This window comes from Stegostoma tigrinum, chromosome 20 (genome assembly GCF_030684315.1).
Source record: "Stegostoma tigrinum isolate sSteTig4 chromosome 20, sSteTig4.hap1, whole genome shotgun sequence".
Classification (NCBI taxonomy): domain Eukaryota; kingdom Metazoa; phylum Chordata; class Chondrichthyes; order Orectolobiformes; family Stegostomatidae; genus Stegostoma; species Stegostoma tigrinum.
This window is the reverse complement of record NC_081373.1, coordinates 43,817,996-43,840,819: the sequence shown is the minus strand read 5'-3', so window position 1 is coordinate 43,840,819 and position 22,824 is coordinate 43,817,996. Positions and strand designations below refer to the sequence as shown.

The window sequence follows — 22,824 nt, the reverse complement described above, 5'->3', positions numbered from 1 at the left end:
GGTGTGATACATTTCCTGCATCTAGTATATATTTGAAATTGTACAGCTAGGTTGCAACAGTATTATGCTTCTATTTCAGATGCGCATATACTTTTGAATACCTTTTTTTATTAAATTATAGGTTTTCCTTCTGCCAGTTTCCTTTCATTCTCTCCTTAACAGCGAAGAAAATTATTATTCAGAGAGACTCTGAACAGCAGATGATTACAGTAGCTAGGGTAAGTAAATGTTAGACAACATTTTGGAAACAAACTTTCAAGTTTGTAATTGGATCATTTATATAGGAAGGAACAATATTTTACTTTTAGAACTCTTGTTTATCTTTTTAAAATCTCATTCTATTATTAACAGAACATTTCCAGTTTCTTATTCCAGCTAATATTCAAATTTTAGTCTCTGCCACTGTTTGAGTTTGTCATCCTTGCCCTGCTAAACTCCCTGCCAACACTTGCAAAGAAGATCCTGTTATTACAGTTCCTGTACAATGAAGAAGAACTTGGGGATTCTCAACCTACTTTCCATTGGACATGAGTTCTAAGTGTAGCTACAGACACTTAAATCGAACAATTTTGACAAAACTGAAAACATGTAGTTCAGGTGGTTTGTAGCAAATTGAAAAAAATTAACATGTTGGAATGCTTGAGGCTAATACTAAATGTAACCTGGACAAAGTCCCCATCTCCTAACACTATTCTGCTTTTCCTTTTTATACAATAAATATAGAAATAATCCAAGTTGTGTCTTACTGTGTTTGTTTGTGTCTTTGCAAATGTTTAAAAGTTGTCACACTAGCTTCAGAATTCTCACCTTCTTCTTGTACAGCAAAGCTTGGTTGATAAAGTTTCTCGTCGACAGAAGCCAGACATGAACATGCTTTTCCTAAATGTTAAAGTGAGACGCGTGCATCTGGTTAATGATTCACTGGATGAGGTAACGTCAGTCCTTAAATCTTTTTTTTTGTAATTAAATTGACCATTCATAAGTAAATGTAAAATTTCCACTTTCTTAGGGCTGTAATAAACCAATTATTAATAGTTAAGATTTGCTGTTCAGTTTTTGTGCAAGTGTTTCTTGAAACACCAAATAATAATATTTGCATTGATGTCAGGATCTACCCATGGTGAATTATTTCTTCCGAGCTCCACCAACCGTTATATACATAGTTGAAACTTCAATGTGCTATATGTTCCAAAAAACAATAATTAACAGGGACCCAGGAGAACTCAATAGCTTCCTTCAAGTAGGACTGTGGACCCTACACAATCACGAGCTGCTAGAACGCACCCATAGTTTATTCTTAAAAATGGGATACCAACGAACCGACACAGATCAGCCTACATCCAAATGTTATAATCCCAGTTCATGTTACTATTGGACAGGTCAGATTCCAGATGGAAATGCAGCTTGATAGATCGTATTTTGCATTGTTTTGTTGAATTACATGGCGTTTCACTGAAATATAAGCGTGCAAAGCTGCAAATTTGGTTTTAACAGTCCAAGTAAAGTTGCCATAGTCTTGTCACATAACAAGGCTACGCTCTTATTTACAAAGTGGTGGTCTAATCTAAGGATCGCCATGCCTCCGGCGAATAGAGGGGTTAAGGAGAGTCCTTCATAGTGCCCTCAGTCAGTGTGGGATTTGAACCCAAACTGTTGGCATCATTCTGTAGCATAAACCAGCTATTCAGCCAACGAAGCTAACAATAAAACAAGATTTTATTTCACTAAAGAAATGTAGGTAAAATAAAATAAACCAGACTACTTGCATTTAGGTAATACCACAGTACTGCTTGGAAGAAAGTTCCCAGAATTTTATCCAGCGATACAGAAGGAACAGTGATACATTTCCAAGTCTGGCTGGTGTGTGACTTCGAGAGGAACTTGTGGGTGGTGTTGTTCCCATGTATCTCCTGCCCTTGTTCTTCTAGAAGATATAGGCCACCAGTTTGAAATATGCTGTGAAAGGAGGCTTGGTGAGTTACACCAGTTAAGATGGCTGCTTTACCCTGGTGCTGTTGAGTTTCTTGAGTGTTGTTGGAGCTGCACCTACTCAGACAAGCAATGAATATTTCATCGCACTCTTGATTTGTGCCAGGTACATAGGCTATGGGGAGACATAAGTTACTGCTAGATTCCCAGCTGCTGACATGCTCTCATAGCTACAATATTTATACAGCTGGCCAAATCCAATTTCTAATAAATGGTAACTCCTAGCCTTTTAATAACAGGGAGTTCAGCAATGGCAATGCCATGCCATTGAACATCAAGGGGTGAGGGTTAGGTTCTCCTGTTGGAGGTCCCCATTGTCTGGCATTTGTCTGGTTTCTACTTATCAGCCCATGTCTGGATATTGTACAGTCTTTCCTGATTAAGGACATGGGTTGCTTGTCAATATCTTGAGGAGTCCTGAATGGTGCTGAATATTGGGCAATCAGTAAAAGTCATTACATGTGATCTTATGGAGGGAAGATGATAAATGAAGCAACCAAAGATAGTTGAGCCTAGGACACTACTCTGAAGAACTCCTGGAGCTAAAGTGATACCAACATATGAAATAGGAACAGTAGACCATTTGAGTCCTTGATGCTGCTCCAAAATAAGGTTATGGCTGATCTTTTGTGTTTCACATTCCACGTCCCTGTCTATCCCCAATAACCTTCAATTCCTTTGCCTAATAAGAATCTGTCACCATCTTAAAAATATTAAATGACCCAGTCTCTCCCTCCTTGATTGACCTCTCAGGCACAGTCACATCTTCCTTTGTCCTATGCTGTGATGGTGTCATGTAATAGCAGCATTAGCAACCACTTCAATCACTTGGATTGAGTGTAGTCTGATCACAAAATGATTGGCTGGGCTTCATTTGTCCTGCCTTTTATGCATTGTCCATATTTGGGCAGCTTTGCATTTTGTTTGCTTGATTCCAGCATTATAACTGTACTTAACAGCTTGGCCACGGTCTTGGGTAACTTGAAGGTTGTGGTGTTCCTGTGTGTGTTGAGTGTGTCCTTCAAAGTGGTATGATTTGGAAGGTGCTGTCTAAGGGGCATGACTGTATTGGTGTTGTGCATTCTTGTTTTACCGTGATTACTCGTGCACATTTTTAAGACATGGTGCATAATTCTTTTGCTGATGATTTTAGCTTCAAACTTCTGTTTTCCTCAGTTAACCAACCTTTAGCATTTGGCTAATGCTTCAGGCTTAACATGGCCTACATTAAGGCTATAACTTGACAATGTTTCAGAAAATGGTTGAAGCGTATTAAGCATCACATATATTGTTAGAGGAATTGCCTTGGCAAAGGAATCAAAGGGATAACATGGACACATTTCAACAAAGCAACTTATGATATGAATTGCACTGCCTAAAGGAATGGAGTGAAAACTGATTCAATAGGAAGTTTAAAAGAGACTTAAACGTGTGTGAGAGAAGAGAGAATTGCAGGGCAATTAGAAAAGAGTGGATCTAATCGAAAGCTCTTTCAAACAGCCACATTGGGCCAAATGGTCTCTTTCTACGCAGTAAGGTTTTGTGACAACCTGTGTTCTGAAGTGTAAGCTAGTTACATGTGTAGTTAGATTCAACTGCCTCTCTTAATTTGATACTAAGTAGCACTTAGAAGATTTCAAAGTGAGTTAGATCAAATATTTTATCTTCCATTTATGTCTTTTTTGTATTTAGTATGGAAAAATAAACTTTGCAGAGAAAGAAAATTAATGGAATATTATGGATAATGTTGAAATATTGGAGTTGAAGTTGCGAGACTTTGTATTTTATAAGTGATAAAGATCGATATTCCTGATCACAGTGAAGCAACAGTAAACAAAATTAATAAAATGCTGAACTACAAAAGTTGGAGGGTGTTATGCCCAAATGTAAGTCTTTTGCTCAGAATATCTCTAGTTTCTTATTCAGCTCTGGTCACCAAGTTCAGAGTCTTGAGATTTTCCTCTTTGAAAGGCTCTTGAGTGATTCTGGAAAATACATGAAAGAGGAGAAAAGGTCAACAATTTCAAAAATAGTCAAAGGGAAATTTGAAATGATCACCTAAAAGATTTTCAGAAACAAACTGTTTAATCGTAGTCAAGCAGGTGCTGAAATTGTTTAGGAAAAAAATGGATGGTGAGATTTGAAGATAAGGTATCTGTAGGATTGTTCTAGATAAATAAGTTAATGTAAATTAAGTAAGCTGCAATTTTGTATTTATTTTGCTTTTATAGCATGTCACTTTTATAATGAATGACATCAATTGCATCACTAATTAAATAGTTTGACCAAAGAGACACTGCAATTTTAAAAATTATTTGTGAAATGAATGTACCGTATAAGGTGTATTCCAATTGGATTTAATATCATTATTCTCTTATGAAAAGATTTTGTTAAAAATCTGCAATATCTATAATATGTGAATGCTGACACATACCACAATCATAGGTAACAAAAAGGTAACAAAAATTTTATATCAAAATAGGTAAGAAGAAAGTGTGAATGATGACACAGTCTGCAGAGGTATATAGGTTAAGCGAGTGGACATATATAAATGGAATATGATGTAGGGAAATGTTTGGCTCTGATGAGAGGAGATGAATAATACTATATTACATTTGTTAGAGAAAGGCTGCAGAAAACTATGAACAGAGGGATTTGGAGGTTCTTGTCCATGAATCACAAAAAGCTAGGATCCAAGTTCTTCAGGCTGTTGGGAAGGCAAATGGAGTATGAAAGTAGGGAGGTTTTGTTAAAAATACACAAAGCACTTGTGAAACCACAGCTGGAATATGGTAAACAGTTTTGGATATCCTCTCTAAGGGATGGTATACAGGCATTGGCAACAGCCAAGAGAAAGTTTACTAGACTGATACCAAATATGGAGGGTCTCCCTTATGAGAAGAAATGAGTAGATTGGGACGTTACTTATTGGGACATAAAAGAATGCAGGATGACTTTATTGAAACATTGAAGATTCTTCGGGGATTTGAAAGAGTAGATACAGAAAAGATGTTTCTACTTGTGCTAGAGTTTATGACCAGAGGATATTATCTCAGTATAAGATGTCACATGGAGGATTTTCTTCTGAGGATAGATCCTTTATTGCAGAGGGCCGTTGAGATTGTGTCATTGAATATACTTAATGAGATAGACAAATTTTTAATCAGTGAGGGAATCAAGGGTTATGGGGCAAAAGGCAGGAAAGTGGGGTTGAGGCTTATCAGTTCAGCCATGATCTCATTGAATGGCAAAGCAGACTTATTGGGCGGAATGGTCTACTTCTGCTCCTACATCTTACAGTCTTATCTCTGTGTACAAGGACTCACTTGCTATGCATTAATTGATCATCTATTGCACAGCACATGAGTCAAGAACAAGTGTATAGTAATAAAGTTAAGATGTGTGATGCAAGTTGTGAGGGAGCACTAGTGATGGGGGGGAGCTTAGGAAGGGAGTTGGTGAATGTGGCAGTTTTGCAAGCCCCACAGCAAATGTAGCCTGTCACACCTGGTGTATTATTTTTGTGATATACCAGCCACAGCTTTAAGCAATAGAGAAAGGAAAAAAGACATAATTGCTGATGATCAGTGAGATGTACAATTCTGCACAACTGCTCTGATTGAATGGACTGTCAAAAATGCCACTCTAGCTGTCATCTTGTAACTGCACTAAATTATTTGACTGACAAAATGTTTTGATGGTGCTAACAGCAGACTTTGGCACGATTTAATACAGAAACTGAAGCACAAAGCTAAACAGATTATTTGTAGTTATATGGGGTGGCATGGTGGTACAGTGGTTAGCACAGGGTTTGATTCCAGCCTTCAGTGACTGTGTTTGTTTGTGTGGAGTTTGGATGATCTCCTAATGTCTGCGTGGATTTCTTCAAGATGCTCCTCTTTCTTCCCACAATCCAAAGACATGCAGGTTAGGTGGATTAGCCATGCTAAATGAAGGGGGTAGGATGGAGGGCTGTGTCTGGATGGATTGCTCTTTGGAGAGTCGGTATAGACTCTGGGTCAAATGGGATCCATTTGCACTGTAAGGACTCTATAATTTTATGTCGAGGATATATTTTCTCTTACCCACAATTCATTTTTTAAACAGTAAGTGACACATGAAATTGAATCCTCATCTTCCCTCTGAGCACCTCTTTGTGTTACAGTTAACAAGGAAACAGGCAGATTTAAAAAAGAAGTTGAAAGTCACCTTTGTTGGAGAAGCTGGATTAGATATGGGCGGTCTCACCAAAGAGTGGTTTCTTCTGCTCATTCGTCAGATCTTCCAACCTGATTATGGTAAGATTTAAAAGTAGTAAAATTAATAAATCCACTTTTCTGAAATCACTTCTATTGGGAACAAGTGAATCTGTCGAACTGAAGTAATTTAATCCTCCAATTCTCTGTACATCAACTAAAGGTTATTGTAAAACCTGTTGCCCCAGCTTTAGATTTGTAGCCCACCGTAGTTTGCTGGACCACTATTTGAAGAAGGTGCTTTGGTTCTGCTTAAGTCATTATTCATGGAGTTTTGGTCACCTGGTGATAGTGGGATGAATTGTAGTGGAGATAGAGTGCAGATACATCAGTCGCATGGGACAGCGGTTAGCACTGTTGCCTCACAGCAACACAGACCAGGGTTCAGTTCCAGCCTTGGATGACTGTGTGGAATTCATAAGTTCTCCCCATGTCTGCATTGGTTTCCTCCAGATACCCTAGTTTCCTCCCACTGTGCGAAGATGTGTAGGTTAGGTGGATTGGCCATGCTAAATTGCCCACTAGTGTTCAGGGAGTGCAAGCTGGGCGGATTAACCGTGGCAAATGTGGGGTTACGGGAATAGATGGGTATTTGGGTCTGGATGGGATGCCCTTTGGAGGGTTGGTGCAGATCGATGGCTAAATGGCCTGTTTCCGCACTGTAGAGATTCTGTAACAGGGAGTAGCAGACTTGTCTGAGCACCTCCTCATGATTCTGTTCATATACCTGGTCATGATGGCCAATGCAGCCTGTGTAGGTAACTGCCTGTCTCTCCTCCTTGGCCTTGTCCACGGCCAGAGTTATGCTCGAGTCTTTCTGCAACTGGTGGAATCACAGGGACTGATCCCATCTTGGACTCTGGTAATTTTAATTATCTTTGCAAGTTTCTTCATTTCTCCAGATTTTTTTTTTCTTGTTTGTTCTTCATTAGTTGTGCCCTTCCACAAAGGGTCACTTTAATTTACTCTTTGTTTTGTGACTTGATGTCTCCTTCCTGGATTATCTTAAAATGATAATAGTTATGTAAAAAGCTGTCCATCTAATATCTATGAATTCCGTATTATTGCAGTAGATGGCAGCACATGTCCATTTATCTGATGATAACATTGTAAAATAAATTTGTAGTCTTTTGGCTAACTTATAAAATGTACAAAAAAATTGTTGTTTCTTTTAATCTAAATATATCATACTGTACTTAGATCCCAGCATACTGAGGGATGGATGGGAGGACATTGCTGAGTCTTTGTATGAAATCTTTGTATCCTCTTTAGTCACAAGCGAGGTCCCAGATGATTGGAGTAGTGCCAATTTGTTCCTTTGCTTAAGAAAGGGAACTGGTATAATCTGGGAAATTACAGGCCAGTGAGTCTTATGTCGGTGGTAGAGAAATTATAAGGTAGGATTTGTTAGGGACAGGATTTACTTAGTTTTGGGGAAAATATGGACCTATTAGCAAAAGGCACTGAGGCTTTGTGTGGGGAACATTGTGTCTGACAAACTTGATCCATTCTTTTTCTGAGGAAGGGACCAAGATGATTGATAAGGACAGGGCAGTGGCTGTTGTGTACATTGACTTTGACAAGGCCCTCTGGCAGGCTGATAAAGAATGTAAAGTCACATGGGATTCAAGGTGAGCTATAAAATAGATACAGAACTGGCTTGGTCATAGAAGACAGAGTAGCAGTGGAAGGGTAATTTTCTGACTGGAGATCTGTGACCAGTGATGTTCTGTAGGGATCATTGCTGGCATCACTGTTGTTTGTAATATGTAGCTAAATGATTTGGAGGAAAATGTAGGTGACCAGATCAGTAAGTTTGAGGGTGGTACAAAGATTGGGGAAGGTGTGGATGGTGAGGAGTATTGCCAAAAGACACAGCAGGATATAGAAAGGCTGGAAACTTGGCAGAGAAATGGCTGATGGAATTTAATCTGGCCAAATGTAAGGTGTTGCTGGTTGTGAGTTTGCTCGCTGAGCTGGAAGGTTAGTTTTCAGACGTTTTGTCACCATTCTAGGTAACATCATCACTGAGCCTCCAACAAAGCGCTGGTGTTATGTCCCACTTTCTATTTATTTTTCCTTGGGTTGGTGATGTCATTTCCTGTTCTTTTTCTCGGAAAGTGATAGATTAGCTCCAAATCAATGTGTTTGTTGATGGAGTTCCGGTTGGAATGCCATGCTTCTAGGAATTCTCGTGCGTGTCTCTGTTTGGCTTGTACTAGGATGGATGTGTTGTCCCAATCAAAGTGGTGTCCTTCCTCATCTGTGTGTAAGGATACGAGTGATAGTGGGTCATGTCGTTTTGTGGCTAGTTGATGTTCATGTATCCTGGTGGCTAGCTTTCTGCCTGTTTGTCCAATGTAGTGTTTGTCACAGTTCTTGCAAGGTATTTTGTAGATGACATTCATTTTGCTTATTGTCTGTAGAGGGTCTTTTAAGTTCATTAGCTGCTGTTTTAGTGTGTTGGTGGGTTTGTGGGCTACCCTGATGCCAAGAGGTCCGAGTAGTCTGGCGGTCATTTCGGAAATGTCTTTGATGTAGGGGAGAGTGGTTATGGTTTCTGAGCCCGTTTTGTCTGTTTGTTTGGGTTTGTTGCTGAGAAATTGGCGGACTGTGCTCATAGGGTACCCATTCTTTTTGAATACGCTGTATGGGTGATTTTCTCTGCTCTTCGTAGTTCCTCTGTGCTGCAGTGTGTAGTGGCTCATTGGAATAATTTTCTAATGCAGCTTCGTTTGTGGGTGTTGGGATGGTTGCTCCTGTAGTTCAGTATTTGGTCCGTATGTGTTGTTTTCCTGTAGACGCTGGTTTGAAGTTCCCCATTGACTGTTTGTTCTACTGTGACATCTAGGAATTGCAGTTTGTTGTTGTTTTCCTCCTCTTTTGTGAATGTTATGCCAGTAAGGGTATTATTGATGGTCTTGAAGGTTTCCTCTAATTTGTTTTGTTTAGTGATGACAAAGGTATCATCCACGTAACGGACCCAAACTTTGGGTTGGATGATTGGCAGAGCTGTTTGTTTGTGTCTCTGCATTACTGCCTCTGCTAAGAACCCTGATATCTGAGATCCCATGGGTGTATCATTGGTTTGTCTGTAGGTTTTGTTATTGAAAGTGAAGTGCGTGGTAAGGCATAGGTCCACTAGCTTGTTGATGTCCTTGCTGATGAGGTTGGTGGTGTCTGGTGTATGTGTCTTTGGTTCTTCTAATAGTGTAGTCAGTGTTTCTTTGGCCAGGTTGATGTTGATGGATGTGAACAGGGCTTTTACGTCAAAGGAGACCATTATTTCATCCTCTTCTATCTTGGTGTCTTTGGTGTTCAGGAAATCTTGGGTGGAGCGAATGGAGTGGCGCGAGTCTTGTACTAGGTGTTTTAGTCTTTGGTGTAGTTCCTTGGCTAATCTGTAGGTTGGTGTTCCAGGTAGCAACACTATGAGTCTGAGGTGGGGGGGGTGCTCCTGGTTTGTGAATTTTTGGTAGTCCGTAGAAGCGTGGTGTGTTGGATCCACCTGGAACATCAACCTACAGATTAGCCAAGGAACTATACCAAAGAATAAAACAACTAGTAGAAGACTCCCGCCGCTCCATTTGCTCCACTCAAGATTTCCTGAACACCATCAAAGACTGCAAGATAGAAGAGGATGCAATAATGGTCTCCTTTGACGTAACAGCCCTGTTCACATCCATCAACATCAACCTGGCCAAAGAAACACTGACTACACTATTAGAAGAACCGAAGACACATACACCAGACACCACCAACCTCATCAGCAAGGACATCATCATCAAGCTAGTGGACCTATGCCTCACCACCCACTTCACTTTCAATAACAAAACCTACAGACAAACCAACGGTACACCCATGGGATCTCCGATATCAGGGTTCTTAGCAGAGGCAGTAATGCAGAGACTCAAACAAACAGCTCTGCCAATCATCCAACCCAAACTATGGGTCCGCTACGTGGATGACACCTTTGTCATCACTAAACAAAACAAATTAGAGGAAACCTTCAAGACCATCAATAATACCCTTTACTGGCATAACATTCACAAAAGAGGAGGAAAACAACAACAAACTGCCATTCCTAGATGTCACAGTAGAGCGAACAGTCAACGGGAAACTTCAAACCAGCGTCTACAGGAAAACAACACATACGGACCAAATACTGAACTACAGGAGCAACCATCCCAACACCCACAAACAAAGCTGCATTGTAACATTATTCCAAAAGCCACCACACACTGCAGCACAGAGGAACTACGAAGAGCTGAAGAAAATCACCTATACAGCGTATTCAAAAAGAATGGGTACCCTATGAGCACAGTCTGCCGATTTCTCAGCGACAAAACGGGCCCAGAAACCATAACCACTCTCCCCTACATCAGACATTTCCGAAACGACTGCCAGACTACTCGGACCTCTTGGCATCAGGGTACCCCACAAACCCACAACACACTAGAACAGCAGCTAATGAACTTAAAAGACCCTCTACAGACAATAAGCAAAATGAATGTCATCTACAAAATACCTTGCAAGAACTGTGACAAACACTACATTGGACAAACTGGCAGAAAGCTAGCCACCAGGATACATGAACATCAACTATCCACAAAACGACATGACCCACTATCACTCATATCCTTGCATACAGATGAGGAAGGACACCACTTTGATTGGGACAACACATCCATCCTAGTACAAGCCAAACAGAGACACGCACGAGAATTCCTAGAAGCATGACATTCCAACTGGAACTCCATCAACAAACATTGATTTGGAGCTAATCTACCACCCTCCGAGGAAAAAGAACAGGAAATGATATCACCAACCCAAGGAAACCTAAACAGATAAATAGAAAGCGGGACATAACACCAGCACTTAGTCGGAGGCTCAGTGATGATGTTACCTAGAATGGTGCCAAAACGTCTGAAAACTAACCTTCCAGCTCAGCGAGCAAACTCACATCCAGAACCTCAACCTGAGCTACAAATCTTCTCAAAACCCGCTAGTAAGGTGTTGCGTTTTGGAAGGTCTAATGTAGGAGGCAAGTATAGAGTAAATGGTAGAACCCTTAGAAACATCAACATACAGATGTTTCTAGGCTTAAAGGTCCACAGTTCCCTGAAAGTGGCAACATAAGTGGATAAGGCAGTCAAGAAGGCATATGGCTTGCTTGCCTTCGTTGGTCAAGGTAGAGTGTATAAAAACTGGCAAGCCATGTTGCAAGTATATAGAAATTTATTCAGGTCATGTTTGGGATATTGTGTACAGCTCTGGTGACAAAAGTACTAGAAAAATGTGAAGACTTTGGAAGAGATACAGAAAAGGTGTACCAGGATGTTACCTGGTTTGGTGGTTGTTAGCTGTAAGTGGAATTCGGACAAACCTGCTTCTTTTTACTTGATCATTAGAGACTGACGGTCAATCTGATGAAAGTTTACAAAAATGAGAGGCATAGATATAATGGATTTTGCAATTGTTTTTTTCAGGGTAGAAATGTCAGTTACTATGAGTCGTAGGTTTTAGGTAAAAGTGGCCAAGTTTAAAGATGTGATAGGCAAGTGGTAGTGCCTGGAATGCTCTGCCATAGGAGTTGGTAGAAGCAGATACAATAGCAACATTTAAGAGGCATCTTGACAGATACATGAATAGGTAGGGAACAGAGGGATACCAACCATGTAGTAGCAAAAGGATTTTAGTTTTGAAAGGTGTCATGTGTTGGCTCAAGTTTGGTGGGTCGAAGGGCCTGGCCTGTTCTTGTGCTGTACTGTTCTTGTTTTTTAGATAACTCAAGGATAAGAAACCTAAGATAATAAAATGTGAGGCTGGATGAACACAGCAGGCCAAGCAGCATCTCAGGAGCACAAAAGCTGACGTTTCGGGCCTAGACCCTTCATCAGAGAGGGGGATGGGGGGAGGGAACTGGAATAAATAGGGAGAGAGGGGGAGGCGGACCGAAGATGGAGAGTAAAGAAGATAGGTGGAGAGGGTGTAGGTGGGGAGGTAGGGAGGGGATAGGTCAGTCCAGGGAAGACGGACAGGTCAAGGAGGTGGGATGAGGTTAGTAGGTAGCTGGGGGTGCGGCTTGGGGTGGGAGGAAGGGATGGGTGAGAGGAAGAACCGGTTAGGGAGGCAGAGACAGGTTGGACTGGTTTTGGGATGCAGTGGGTGGGGGGGAAGAGCTGGGCTGGTTGTGTGGTGCAGTGGGGGGAGGGGATGAACTGGGCTGGTTTAGGGATGCAGTGGGGGAAGGGGAGATTTTGAAACTGGTGAAGTCCACATTGATACCATATGGCTGCAGGGTTCCCAGGCGGAATATGAGTTGCTGTTCCTGCAACCTTCGGGTGGCATCATTGTGGCAGTGCAGGAGGCCCATGATGGACATGTCATCAAGAGAATGGGAGGGGGTGCTGGACTGACCTATCCCCTCCCTACCTCCCCACCTACACCCTCTCCACCTATCTTCTTTACTCTCCATCTTCGGTAAACCGCCTCCCCCTCTCTCCCTATTTATTCCAGTTCCCTCCCCCCATCCCCCTCTCTGATGAAGGGCCTAGGCCCGAAACGTCAGCTTTTGTGCTCCTGAGATGCTGCTTGGCCTGCTGTGTTCATCCAGCCTCACATTTTATTATCTTGGAATCTCCAGCATCTGCAGTTCCCATTATCTCTGATAAGAAACCTAAGGTTGCAATGCTATTGTTTTGTAATACAGGGCCAGATTTCAAGTAAGAGATGGGATGATCAAGTTAGGAAAGCTCTTAACTCTACAAACCCATTTACATTGCAAGTTCCCCAGATGCAGGCCCATGGTGGCGAAGGAAGCAGGTGGATGGTGAAGCCGGCAAGCTAAAAGAACTATCTCGCTTCATGGTGATATTGGCACAGTTGTAATAGTGATTGATAAACTCTCAAACCCATTCTCCCCTTACTCCGCAACCCAACCCCATGACCATCCTGCCTCCACGATTTAGCCACTCTATGTATCTGGGTAAATATGATAACAAAAAATTCAATAATCAATATTACTTTATCATGGGAACACCACCACCTACAAGTTACCGTTCAAGCGACACACCATTCTTTTGACTTGGAAATATTTTGCTGTTTCTTCATGGTCACTGGGTCAAAATCCAGTGCTTCCTTCTGAGTGCAGAATAGCAATAACCAGATTAGATGGTCTGAATCAATTCAAGAAAGTGGCTCGCTACCATCTTCATGGCAGTGAGACCCACATGTCATGAAAGAGTAAAATAAATGTACAGATCAAAGATTAACCTAAAATTTAATTTTCAAAATCAGTTGCAGTAGTGGTTTTCCTCTTTTGCATAAATACTGTTTTAAAATACAGCATTGAGCAGATGAATGAGAACATTAATAAGTTCACCATATGGTTTCAATATGTGGTCATTTCAATACATACTTTAATATTTTAGAGCCTGTAAGGCAGACCTGTATAGGAAGGACCATTGATCTATTGCCAACCAAAACATTTAGGGGAATTAAAGTGCAAAACCATATTAGAAGATTAATGATAGCAGTCTACAGAAAGTTTGCCTTATCTATTAACAAATAAGGAAAACTGAGGTAAAGCTTAGTGGAAAGAGAATTGATATTTAATTCATTTCTCTAGTTGCATACACTTGAATTTAAATTCTTTGTTAGTATTGCATTTTCAAAAATCATTTTAAATATTAAAAAGGCCCATCTTTATGCATATTACCAAAATGAAGGTTTACCACTTAAAGCAATTTGTTATACTGTAAAATTATCCTTCTTAACTGAAGTTTAACTATATAGTTCTGATCAATCATGATTAAAGCATACTTAACTATTTTTAAACATGCTTTTTACATTGATTTTTTTTTAAGATACTGATGCATTTATTTTAGAACTCAAAAATAATCATGTAAACATCAGAAGTTCTGAAGAACTTAGATCACTGGCACAGTATCTGAAGAGTGGCAATCACAGTAGAGTTACCGTATACTGTTTATTTATCACATTAGAATAGCCACACTGATTCTTTATATTTACCTTGCCCCAGAACTTCACATTTCTGAGATAACAAAGTGTGGAGCTTGATGAACACAGCAGTATCTTAGGAGCACAAAAGCTGATGTTTCGGGCCTGTTATCTCGGATTCTCCAGCATCTGCAGCTCCCATTATCTCTGATACATTTTTAACTTCACATTTCTGGCCTGAATGTCAAATCTGGGCCACTTCTTTAGAAATGTAGCACGTATCTGATCAGGAAGCCTTCCTGTGCAGGGCTGAAGACACCCCCTTTTTACTGCAGTAACTGCTGTATCCAAGGGTATGAAGGTCCAATGGCACTTTCACAAGTTACGGAGGGAAGATGGGTAAAGAAGTAGAATGACATGGGTAGCTGAGGGGATAGTGTGTTAGATGAAAAAGTGAGTGAATCTTGACAGCTGAGGGCATGGGGTGGCAGTGAATGAATGAAGGGCTAGGAAAAATGTGTGGTGATAAGGGAAAGTGGGGCGGATAGATTGGTCATGGAGAGGTTGGTTTGATCTGTGTCTGGGCAGGTTAGAAAACAGACTGGGTGTCAGATCGCTGGGTTAGGCATTGGGTAATGGGGGATCATCAGGCAGGGTCATCAGTTCTATTGTTATTCAGCGGTTAGAGCATCCTTTTCCTGGGTAACTATTCAGGTAAGTTAGAACTCTCCGAAGTCTTGATTCCAACTCAGTATTGGGGTTCTTCTGGAGGGTTCTGGATGCTAGTAAGTGATAGTTGGAAGTTTAAACTTCCTGACCAATTATCTTGTAATTGGGGCTCCAAAGGATCCTGATACATACCAGGATACAGAGATAGTAGGAACTGCCAATGCTAGAGAATCTGAGATAACATGGTGTGAAGCTGGTTGAGCACAGCAGGAGATATGGAAACTACATGAAGATTTTCTGATTCTTGGCCTTAGTCATAGACATCCAGATTCAAGACAGGTAAGTATAAGCCGAAACTGCTGTCCCAAACATCCTACAGAAAAAGTAGGAACTGCCGACGCTGGAGAATCTGAAACAACAAGATGTAGAGCTGGATAAACACAGCAGGCCAAGCAGCATCAGAGAAGCAGGAAAGCTTTTTGATGTTTCGGGTCTAGACCCTTCTTCAGAAATGGGGGAGCGGAAGGGGATTCCGAAATAAATAGGGAGAAAGGAGTAGGTGGATAGAAGATAGGTAGAGAGGAGAAGACAGCTCAAAGAGACTGAGTTGGATCCAGTAAAGGTGAGTGTAGGTGGGAAGTTAGGGAGGAGATAGGTTGGTCCAGGGAGGACGGACAGTTAAAGGAAGCAGGATGAGGCTTATAGGTAGGAGATGGGGCTGGGGCTTGAGGTGGGAGGAGTGGATAGGTGGGAGGATGGGTTAGGGTGGCAGGTACGAGCTGGGATGCTGGTTTTGGGATGTGGTCAGGGGAGGGGAGATTTTGAAGCTTGTGAAGTCCACACCGATACCATTGGCCTCCAGGGTTTCCAAGCGAAATATGAGGTGCTGTTCTTGCAACCTTTGGGTGGCATCATTGTGGTACTGCAGGAGGCCTTTCCTGATCCTCTGATGCTGCTTGGCCGGTTGTGTTCTTCCAGCTCTACACCTTTTTGTCCCAAATATGCGTAAATTTACAAGTGTGTTATATGAGGGTACCTTTTTTTTTAAAACACTACTGATTGCGAGTGAAATACATACTATGGGATTAAATTTTATATCACCAACAGTGAGAATGGTGACAGGTGACCATCAGAAATATTGGCTGATGAGCCAATTTCCTGCTGCCATTCTCATACTGACCATTTTGAGCAGGGTATTTAAAAGGTAGACTCACAACCTCACCCACTCCATGATCAAGGCCAATATCCAAGGCTCCTACCTTGAGCCTTCTAACATATACCGGACATTGTCCAGAGCAACATGGTCTTTCCCCACTGCCAGTTGGAAATCCTGGTTATTGCAGGATATTTGAGGGGTTTCTTTGCATATTTCTTCTACACCAACTAAAATTTACTTAAGAACTAGATGCACCTGTAATGCAAAAATCATTTGTATGTATGCTTTTTTTTTTAAAACATGGTCACAAATTTCAGTTCATTTTGTTTAACAGGAATGTTTACATATCAATGGGATTCACGGTTTTATTGGTTCAGTACCCTTAAATGTGAAAGCTACTCTGAATTTCGATTAGTCGGAGCTGTATCCTTTGCCCAGTGAATTAATATAAAATTGCCATCAGTAGTAAGTACTCCAAGAGAGGTACATTGAATGGGGCACTTTAAAAGTAAATTGCTGTTTTTCAAGGACTTTCAGGGTTAGAACATAACAGAAATCTCTTTGGAATGATTAGCTCCAAGCAAAGAAAATAGAATATTTCAGGCCATTTGAATACATTCTCCAGTGAATGTTACAAAACCAGACAGCATTTAAACACAAAGCTGCACAGGTTTTCTGCAAGTGTCTAAGAATTGACCAGACTAAAATGAGAAAAATGTCCTGTGAAGTCAGAATGCAGACTTTATAAAGTTCCTGCTGGACAGGAACTGATTCTAAGCAATTCTGTTACTGAATATAGTTACTGGCTACATTTCCTAATAGCCCACAACTGAACTGGTGAGTTCTGAAGAAAGAACATCTATCTTTCCAGGGCCAACTTGTCCAATTATTTTCCCTTCTTGCTACCTCTTAGGAATGGGAAAATTCTGAACTGAAAAATGCAGAAACAAGTCTAACAGGGCATAACACTGGATACTGTTCCAACTAGCTGTGGACCAATAACTCAATCACTTTTGCTGGTCAGAAATTTCTATTTACGGTATTACTAAATACTGCTTCTAGCTGTTCAATACAGTGGCCTAGAATTAGCTGGGAAAATTAAGGTTATTAATGTGCTTATTTTAAAGAACAGTGATTTCTGAGGAGAAAGAAACTTCTTGAAATTGTAATTAAAAGTTACTAGATGATTTGCATCCCTTCATAATTAGCTGACCAAAAATAGGACTTTGCCACAAACCTCCTTGAGAATTTCAAGAATTATGACTTTTACTTTGTTACGCTATTTAAAACAGTGAGAACTAATAAATCTTTTCAAAAGATGAAGTTTTTGCCTCCTACAAAACAAAAGGGAACAGTTGACACCAATTTCACTCCACTAGGTCGTGGGTTATTCCTTGGAAATTTTAAATTTTTGCTTCTTTGAGTGAAACCCTGTTTTTTTGTTAGTAGCACTCACTTGTTTGCTGTGCTTTTATCTTAACATTTCTGTTGTGTAGTTGATGGGTCTGGCTGTGTATAATAGTATCACCCTGGACGTTCAGTTTCCACCCTGCTGCTATAAGAAGCTGCTGAGTCCTCCTGTTGTTCCATCCCATCAGAATGCTACTGTTGGTGTAGCATCACTTACGCTTGATGACCTGCGCCAACTTATGCCAGTAAGTGTCATTATAAGATGTAGAATTCTAGTGCTTTCGTTTGACCAAAGATTTTGTAGGCTGTTTCTGTTGCTCACGTATTCTTGCACACACTTTCACATCAAACATCTCACTGGTTTTAATACTTTGTTAATTAATTCCATCATTCAATAAGTTGCTTATGATCATGAGAGACCTTAGAAAATGTACAGAGGATATATTGCTCAAGTAAGGAAGGATTTTTTTCCCCCATAAAGCCTCTGTCAAAGTCACGTATCTTAGAAGTAATGAAAGCAGCAGTTATGGTGACCATTTACGCAATTAGAAGATGATGTGGTTTCTGCTGTTACAGAATTTAAAAATTCTATTGGTCAATATTTTGGAGCACAATTTGAAAGAGAACTTCTTTGCATCATTGTATGTTGTTACCAGCCACAGGTAAAATAACAACTTTTATTTTGGAATTTTTCCTTTTTTAGAGGTTTTGTAACACAGACATTTTATTTAGAGCCGCATCAGCTAAATATTCTAGATGTTACAGGCTATCACTGAACCAACTTATAATTTTGCCATGAAAATTTTGCCATAATTGTTTTAAAATGTTTTCATATTCCCCCACTTTAACATTCATCCTTTCTCTCCTATTATTGAAATTGTTGACTCCTTTGCTTAGAAGCCACATTGCAGGGGATTGCACCTTTTCCACATCTGAGCATAAGCAGCAAGCATTGGCCAGCTGTACACAGATATGTATGTTCCTCTTCCCATCTAATGTTCACTGAATCATTGCACATGAATCAGTAACGGAAATACCAATTATTTTCCCCCTTCTTTTGGCTTGACATCTCCATACTAAATGACCCAAGCACAACTTGGAATCAAAATGTAAAATTCTTCCAGTCCTTTGTTTGTTCAGTTGAGATTTCTACCACTGCGTCCAAGTACTGATATCAAAAAATCATAAAAACTTAGTTAAATTTCAGTTGCAAAGTAGATAGTGGATGGATTTAATATCAAAACAAGCACATGCTCACATAGCTCTAGAAATGGAGCATTGTGAAGGGGTTTCGTGTTCAACAGCCAGTTTAAAAATGATATTTGAATTCCCACAATGAAAGAGTTAAGTACATCTATTGATAAAAGGTAGAAGTTTAGATGGTGCCCATCTGGGCAAGGGAATAGACTACATTTTTGCCTGCAAAGTGTCCCTGCTGTTGCTGATTAGGAAACAGATCGATAGATAGTATAAGCCATGATACTCCTGGCTAAAGGACGATGTGACCTGACGATGTGACCTAAAGCTGTACTAGAATTGTAGACCATATTAATGAGTGAGCTTTATAAATGAATTATTAACAATTAAGTCTGTCATTTGAAGGACTTGGCTCATGGACTTACAGCACTTATAAATTATAAAGGCAATATTGAAGACGACTTTTGTTCCACATTTCAAGTAAGTTCTTAACTTTAATTTGGATTCAAACGTCTTTTTTGTTCTGAGGAAAAGAATAAAATAATTATTAAAATTCAGATATATATCATATATCAGAATTCTCTGTCTGTATCATTTTTAAAAATTAATTTTGTTTATTTTACTGAGTTTGCACGTTTATGTACTTCAAAGTGTGCAAGGGGTGGGGTTGGGGGGAGAATAATGACAGTTTAATTGGAGCTTTTTTAATTAGAATGAATAGTTTGAAAGATTTAGTGATGTTCAAAATTGAATGTTTTCGAAGTAACTAGGGTACATGAAGATCTCAATATTTTCCTAGATTTAAAATAAGATATTGTTAGCAAAGAGAGGAATGAGTGCAGAATCAGCACAAGTTTTAAAGGGAAAATGAATAACTTGATTGTTAAATATTTTGAAAGAGAAATGGGTATAGGATACAGCAACAACCATAGGCATCAGGCTTTCCAACAATCCCTGCACACTATGCTGTCAAATTCAAACTAGAGGCTTGCCATTAGCAGTAAGATCATAATACAAGTTGTTTCAAAAATGGTTTTGTTATCCTGTTGGAATGATACAACATTCTTGCAGTGGAGATTGTTCTGTTACACAACAATGATATTTTCCATAACAAGTGTAGAGTTATATGTCTTTAAAATTCTGCCCTTTTTACACAGATGTTTCATGTGATTGTATCAGATGTCTTTTCTATTGTAATTTGGGAGCTGCGGTAATGAAAACCAATGAGTTATTACATTAATAAATTAAATCCGTATTCAAGAGACAACAAGGTGTAGAGCGAGATGAACACAACAGGCCACGCAGCATCAGAGGAGCAGGAAAGCTGACACTTTGGGTCTAGATGATGAAATGTGAGGCTGGATGAACACAGCAGGCCCAGCAGCATCTCAGGAGCACAAAAGCTGACATTTCGGGTCTAGACCCTTCATCAGAGAGGGGGATGGGGAGAGGGAACTGGAATAAATAGGGAGAGACGGGAAGGCGGACCGAAGATGGAGAGAAAAGAAGATAAGTGGAGAGGAGAGTATAGGTCAGTCCAGGGAAGACGGACAGGTCAAGGAGTTGGGATGAGGTTAGTAGGTAGGAGATGGAGGTGCGGCTTGGGGTGGGAGGAAGGGATGGGTGAGAGGAAGAACAGGTTAGGGAGGCAGAGACAGGTTGGACTGGTTTTGGGATGCAGTGGGTGGAGGGGAAGAGCTGGGCTGGTTGTGTGGTGCAGTGGGGGGAGGGGATGAACTGGGCTGGTTTTGGGATGCGGTGGGGGAAGGGGAGATTTTGAAGCTGGTGAAGTCCACATTGATACCATCGGGCAACAGGGTTCCCAAGCGGAATATGAGTTGCTGTTCCTGCAACCTGCGGGTGGCATCATTGTGGCACTGCAGGAGGCCCATGATGGACGTGTCATCTAAAGAATGGGAGGGGGAGTGGAAATGGTTTGCGACTGGGAGGTGCAGTTATTTATTGCGAACTGAGCGGAGGTGTTCTGCAAAGCGGACCCCCAAGCCTCCGCTTGGTTTCCCCAATGTAGATGATGCCACACTGGGTACAGTGGATGCAGTATACCACATTGGCAGATGTGCAGGTGAACCTCTGCTTAATGTGGAAAGTCATCTTGGGGCCTGGGATAGGGGTGAGGGAGGAGGTGTGGGGGCAAGTGTAGCATTTCCTGCGGTGCCGGGTGTGGTGGGGTTGGAGGGCAGTGTGGAGCGAACAAGGGAGTCACGGAGAGAGTGGTCTCTCCGGAAAGCAGACAGGGGTGGAGATGGAAAAGTGTCTTGGGTGGTGGGTTCGGATTGTAGATGGCGGAAGTGTCAGAGGATGATGCGTTGTATCCGGAGGTTGGTGGGGTGGTGTGTGAGAACGTGGGGGATCCTCTTAGGGCGGTTGTGGTGGGGGCGGGGTGTGAGGGATGTGTTGCGGGAAATGTGGGAGACGCAGTCAAGGGCGTTCTCGACCACTGTGGGGGGAAAGTTGCGGTCCTTGAAGAACTTGGACATCTGGGATGTGCGGGAGTGGAATACCTCATCTTGGGAGCAGATGCGGCGGAGGCGGAGGAATTGGGAATAGGGGATGGAATTTTTGCAGGAGGGTGGGTGGGAGGAGGTGTATTCTAGGTAGCTGTGGGAGTCGGTGGGCTTGAAATGGACATCAGTTACAAGCTGGTTGCCTGAGATGGAGACCGAGAGATCCAGGAAGGTGAGGGATGTGCTGGAGATGGCCCAGGTGAACTGAAGGTTGAGGTGGAAGGTGTCGGTGATGTGGATGAACTGTTCGAGCTCCTCTGGGTCTACACCCTTCTTCAGAAATGGGGGAGGGTAAGTAGATTCTAAAATAAATACAGAGAGAGAGGGAGGTTGATAGAAGATGGATAAGGGAGAAGATAGGTGGAGAGGAGACAGGTCAAGAAGGCAGGTTGGAGCCAGTAAAGGTGAGTGTAGGTGGGGAGTTAGGGAGGGGATAGGTCGGTCCAGGGAGGACGGACAGGTCAATGAGATGGGATGAGGCTCATAGGTAGGAGATGGGGGTGGGGCTTGAGGTGGGAGGAGTGGATACGTGGGAGGACAGGTTAGGGAGGCGGGTACGAGCTGGGCTGGTTTTAGGATGCGGTCGGGGGAGGGGAGATTTTGAAGCTTAAGTCCACATTGATACCATTGGGCTGCAAAGTTCAGAAGTGAATATGAGGTGCTGTTCCTGCAACTTTCGGGTGTCATAGTTGGGGCATTGCAGGAGGCCCAGGATGGACATATTGTCCAAGGAGTTGGGGGGGGCGGGGTCGTTGTTGAAATGGTTCGCAACTGGGAGGTGCAATTTTTTTGGTGCTATCCGAGCGTAGGTGTTCCACAAAGCGGTCCCCAGGCCTCCACTTCGTTTCCCCGATTATAGAGGAGGCCACAACGGGAACAGCACATACAGTATACCACATTAGCAGATGTGCAGGTGAACATCTGTTTGATGTGGAAGGCCTTCTTGGGGCCTGGGATGGGGGTGAGGGGGGAGGTGTAGGGGCAGGTGTAGCACTTTCTGCGGTTGCAGCGAAAAGTGCCAGGGGTGGTGGGGCTAGTGGGGAGTGTGGAGCGGAAGAGGGAGTCACGGACAGAGTGGTCCCTCCGGAAAGCAGATAAGAATGGGGAGGGATAAATGTCTTTGGTAGTGGGGTCGGATTGCAGATGACAGAAGTGTCGGAGGATGATGCATTGGATCTGGAGGTTTGTGGGGTAGTACATGAGGATGAGGGCGTTCTGTTTTGGTTATTATTGCAGGGAGGGTGTGTGAGGGATGAGTTGCGGGAAATGCAAGAGACACCGGTTGAGGGCGTTTTTGACCATTGTGGACAGGAAGTTGCGGTCCTTGGAAAAACAAGGACATCTGAGATGTCCGGGAGTGGAATGTCTTATCTCGGGAGCAGATGCAGCAGAGGCGAAGGAATTAGGAATAGGGAATGGACTTTTTGCAGGAAGGTGGGTGAGAGGAGGTATACTCTAGGTAGCTGTGGGAGTTGGAAGGCTTGAAATGGATATTGCTTTCCAGGTGGTTGCCAGAGATGGAAATAGAGAGATCCAGGAACAGGACAGGGGTGTCGCAGATGGTCCAAGTGAACTTAAGGTTGGGGTGGAAGGTGTTAGTGAAGTGGATGAACTGTTCAAGCTCCTTGTGGGAGCATGAGGTGGTGCCGATACAGTCATT

The 22,824-nt window shown here is 41.8% G+C and overlaps 1 protein-coding gene across 3 annotated transcripts in view; it reads left to right on the top strand.

Moving 5' to 3' along the window:
- The window catches only part of hectd2 (HECT domain containing 2), a 127,546-nt gene that overhangs the window by 70,290 nt on the left and 34,432 nt on the right, over positions 1-22,824 (top strand). For all 3 annotated transcript variants that reach the window (XM_048551157.2, XM_059653138.1, XM_059653139.1), the window contains 6 exons: positions 122-218; positions 823-930; positions 6,155-6,287; positions 16,367-16,455; positions 17,529-17,687; positions 19,045-19,119. In XM_048551157.2, the coding sequence (XP_048407114.1) occupies positions 122-218; positions 823-930; positions 6,155-6,287; positions 16,367-16,455; positions 17,529-17,687; positions 19,045-19,119 (661 nt within the window). The remainder of the gene's footprint in view (positions 1-121; positions 219-822; positions 931-6,154; positions 6,288-16,366; positions 16,456-17,528; positions 17,688-19,044; positions 19,120-22,824) is intronic.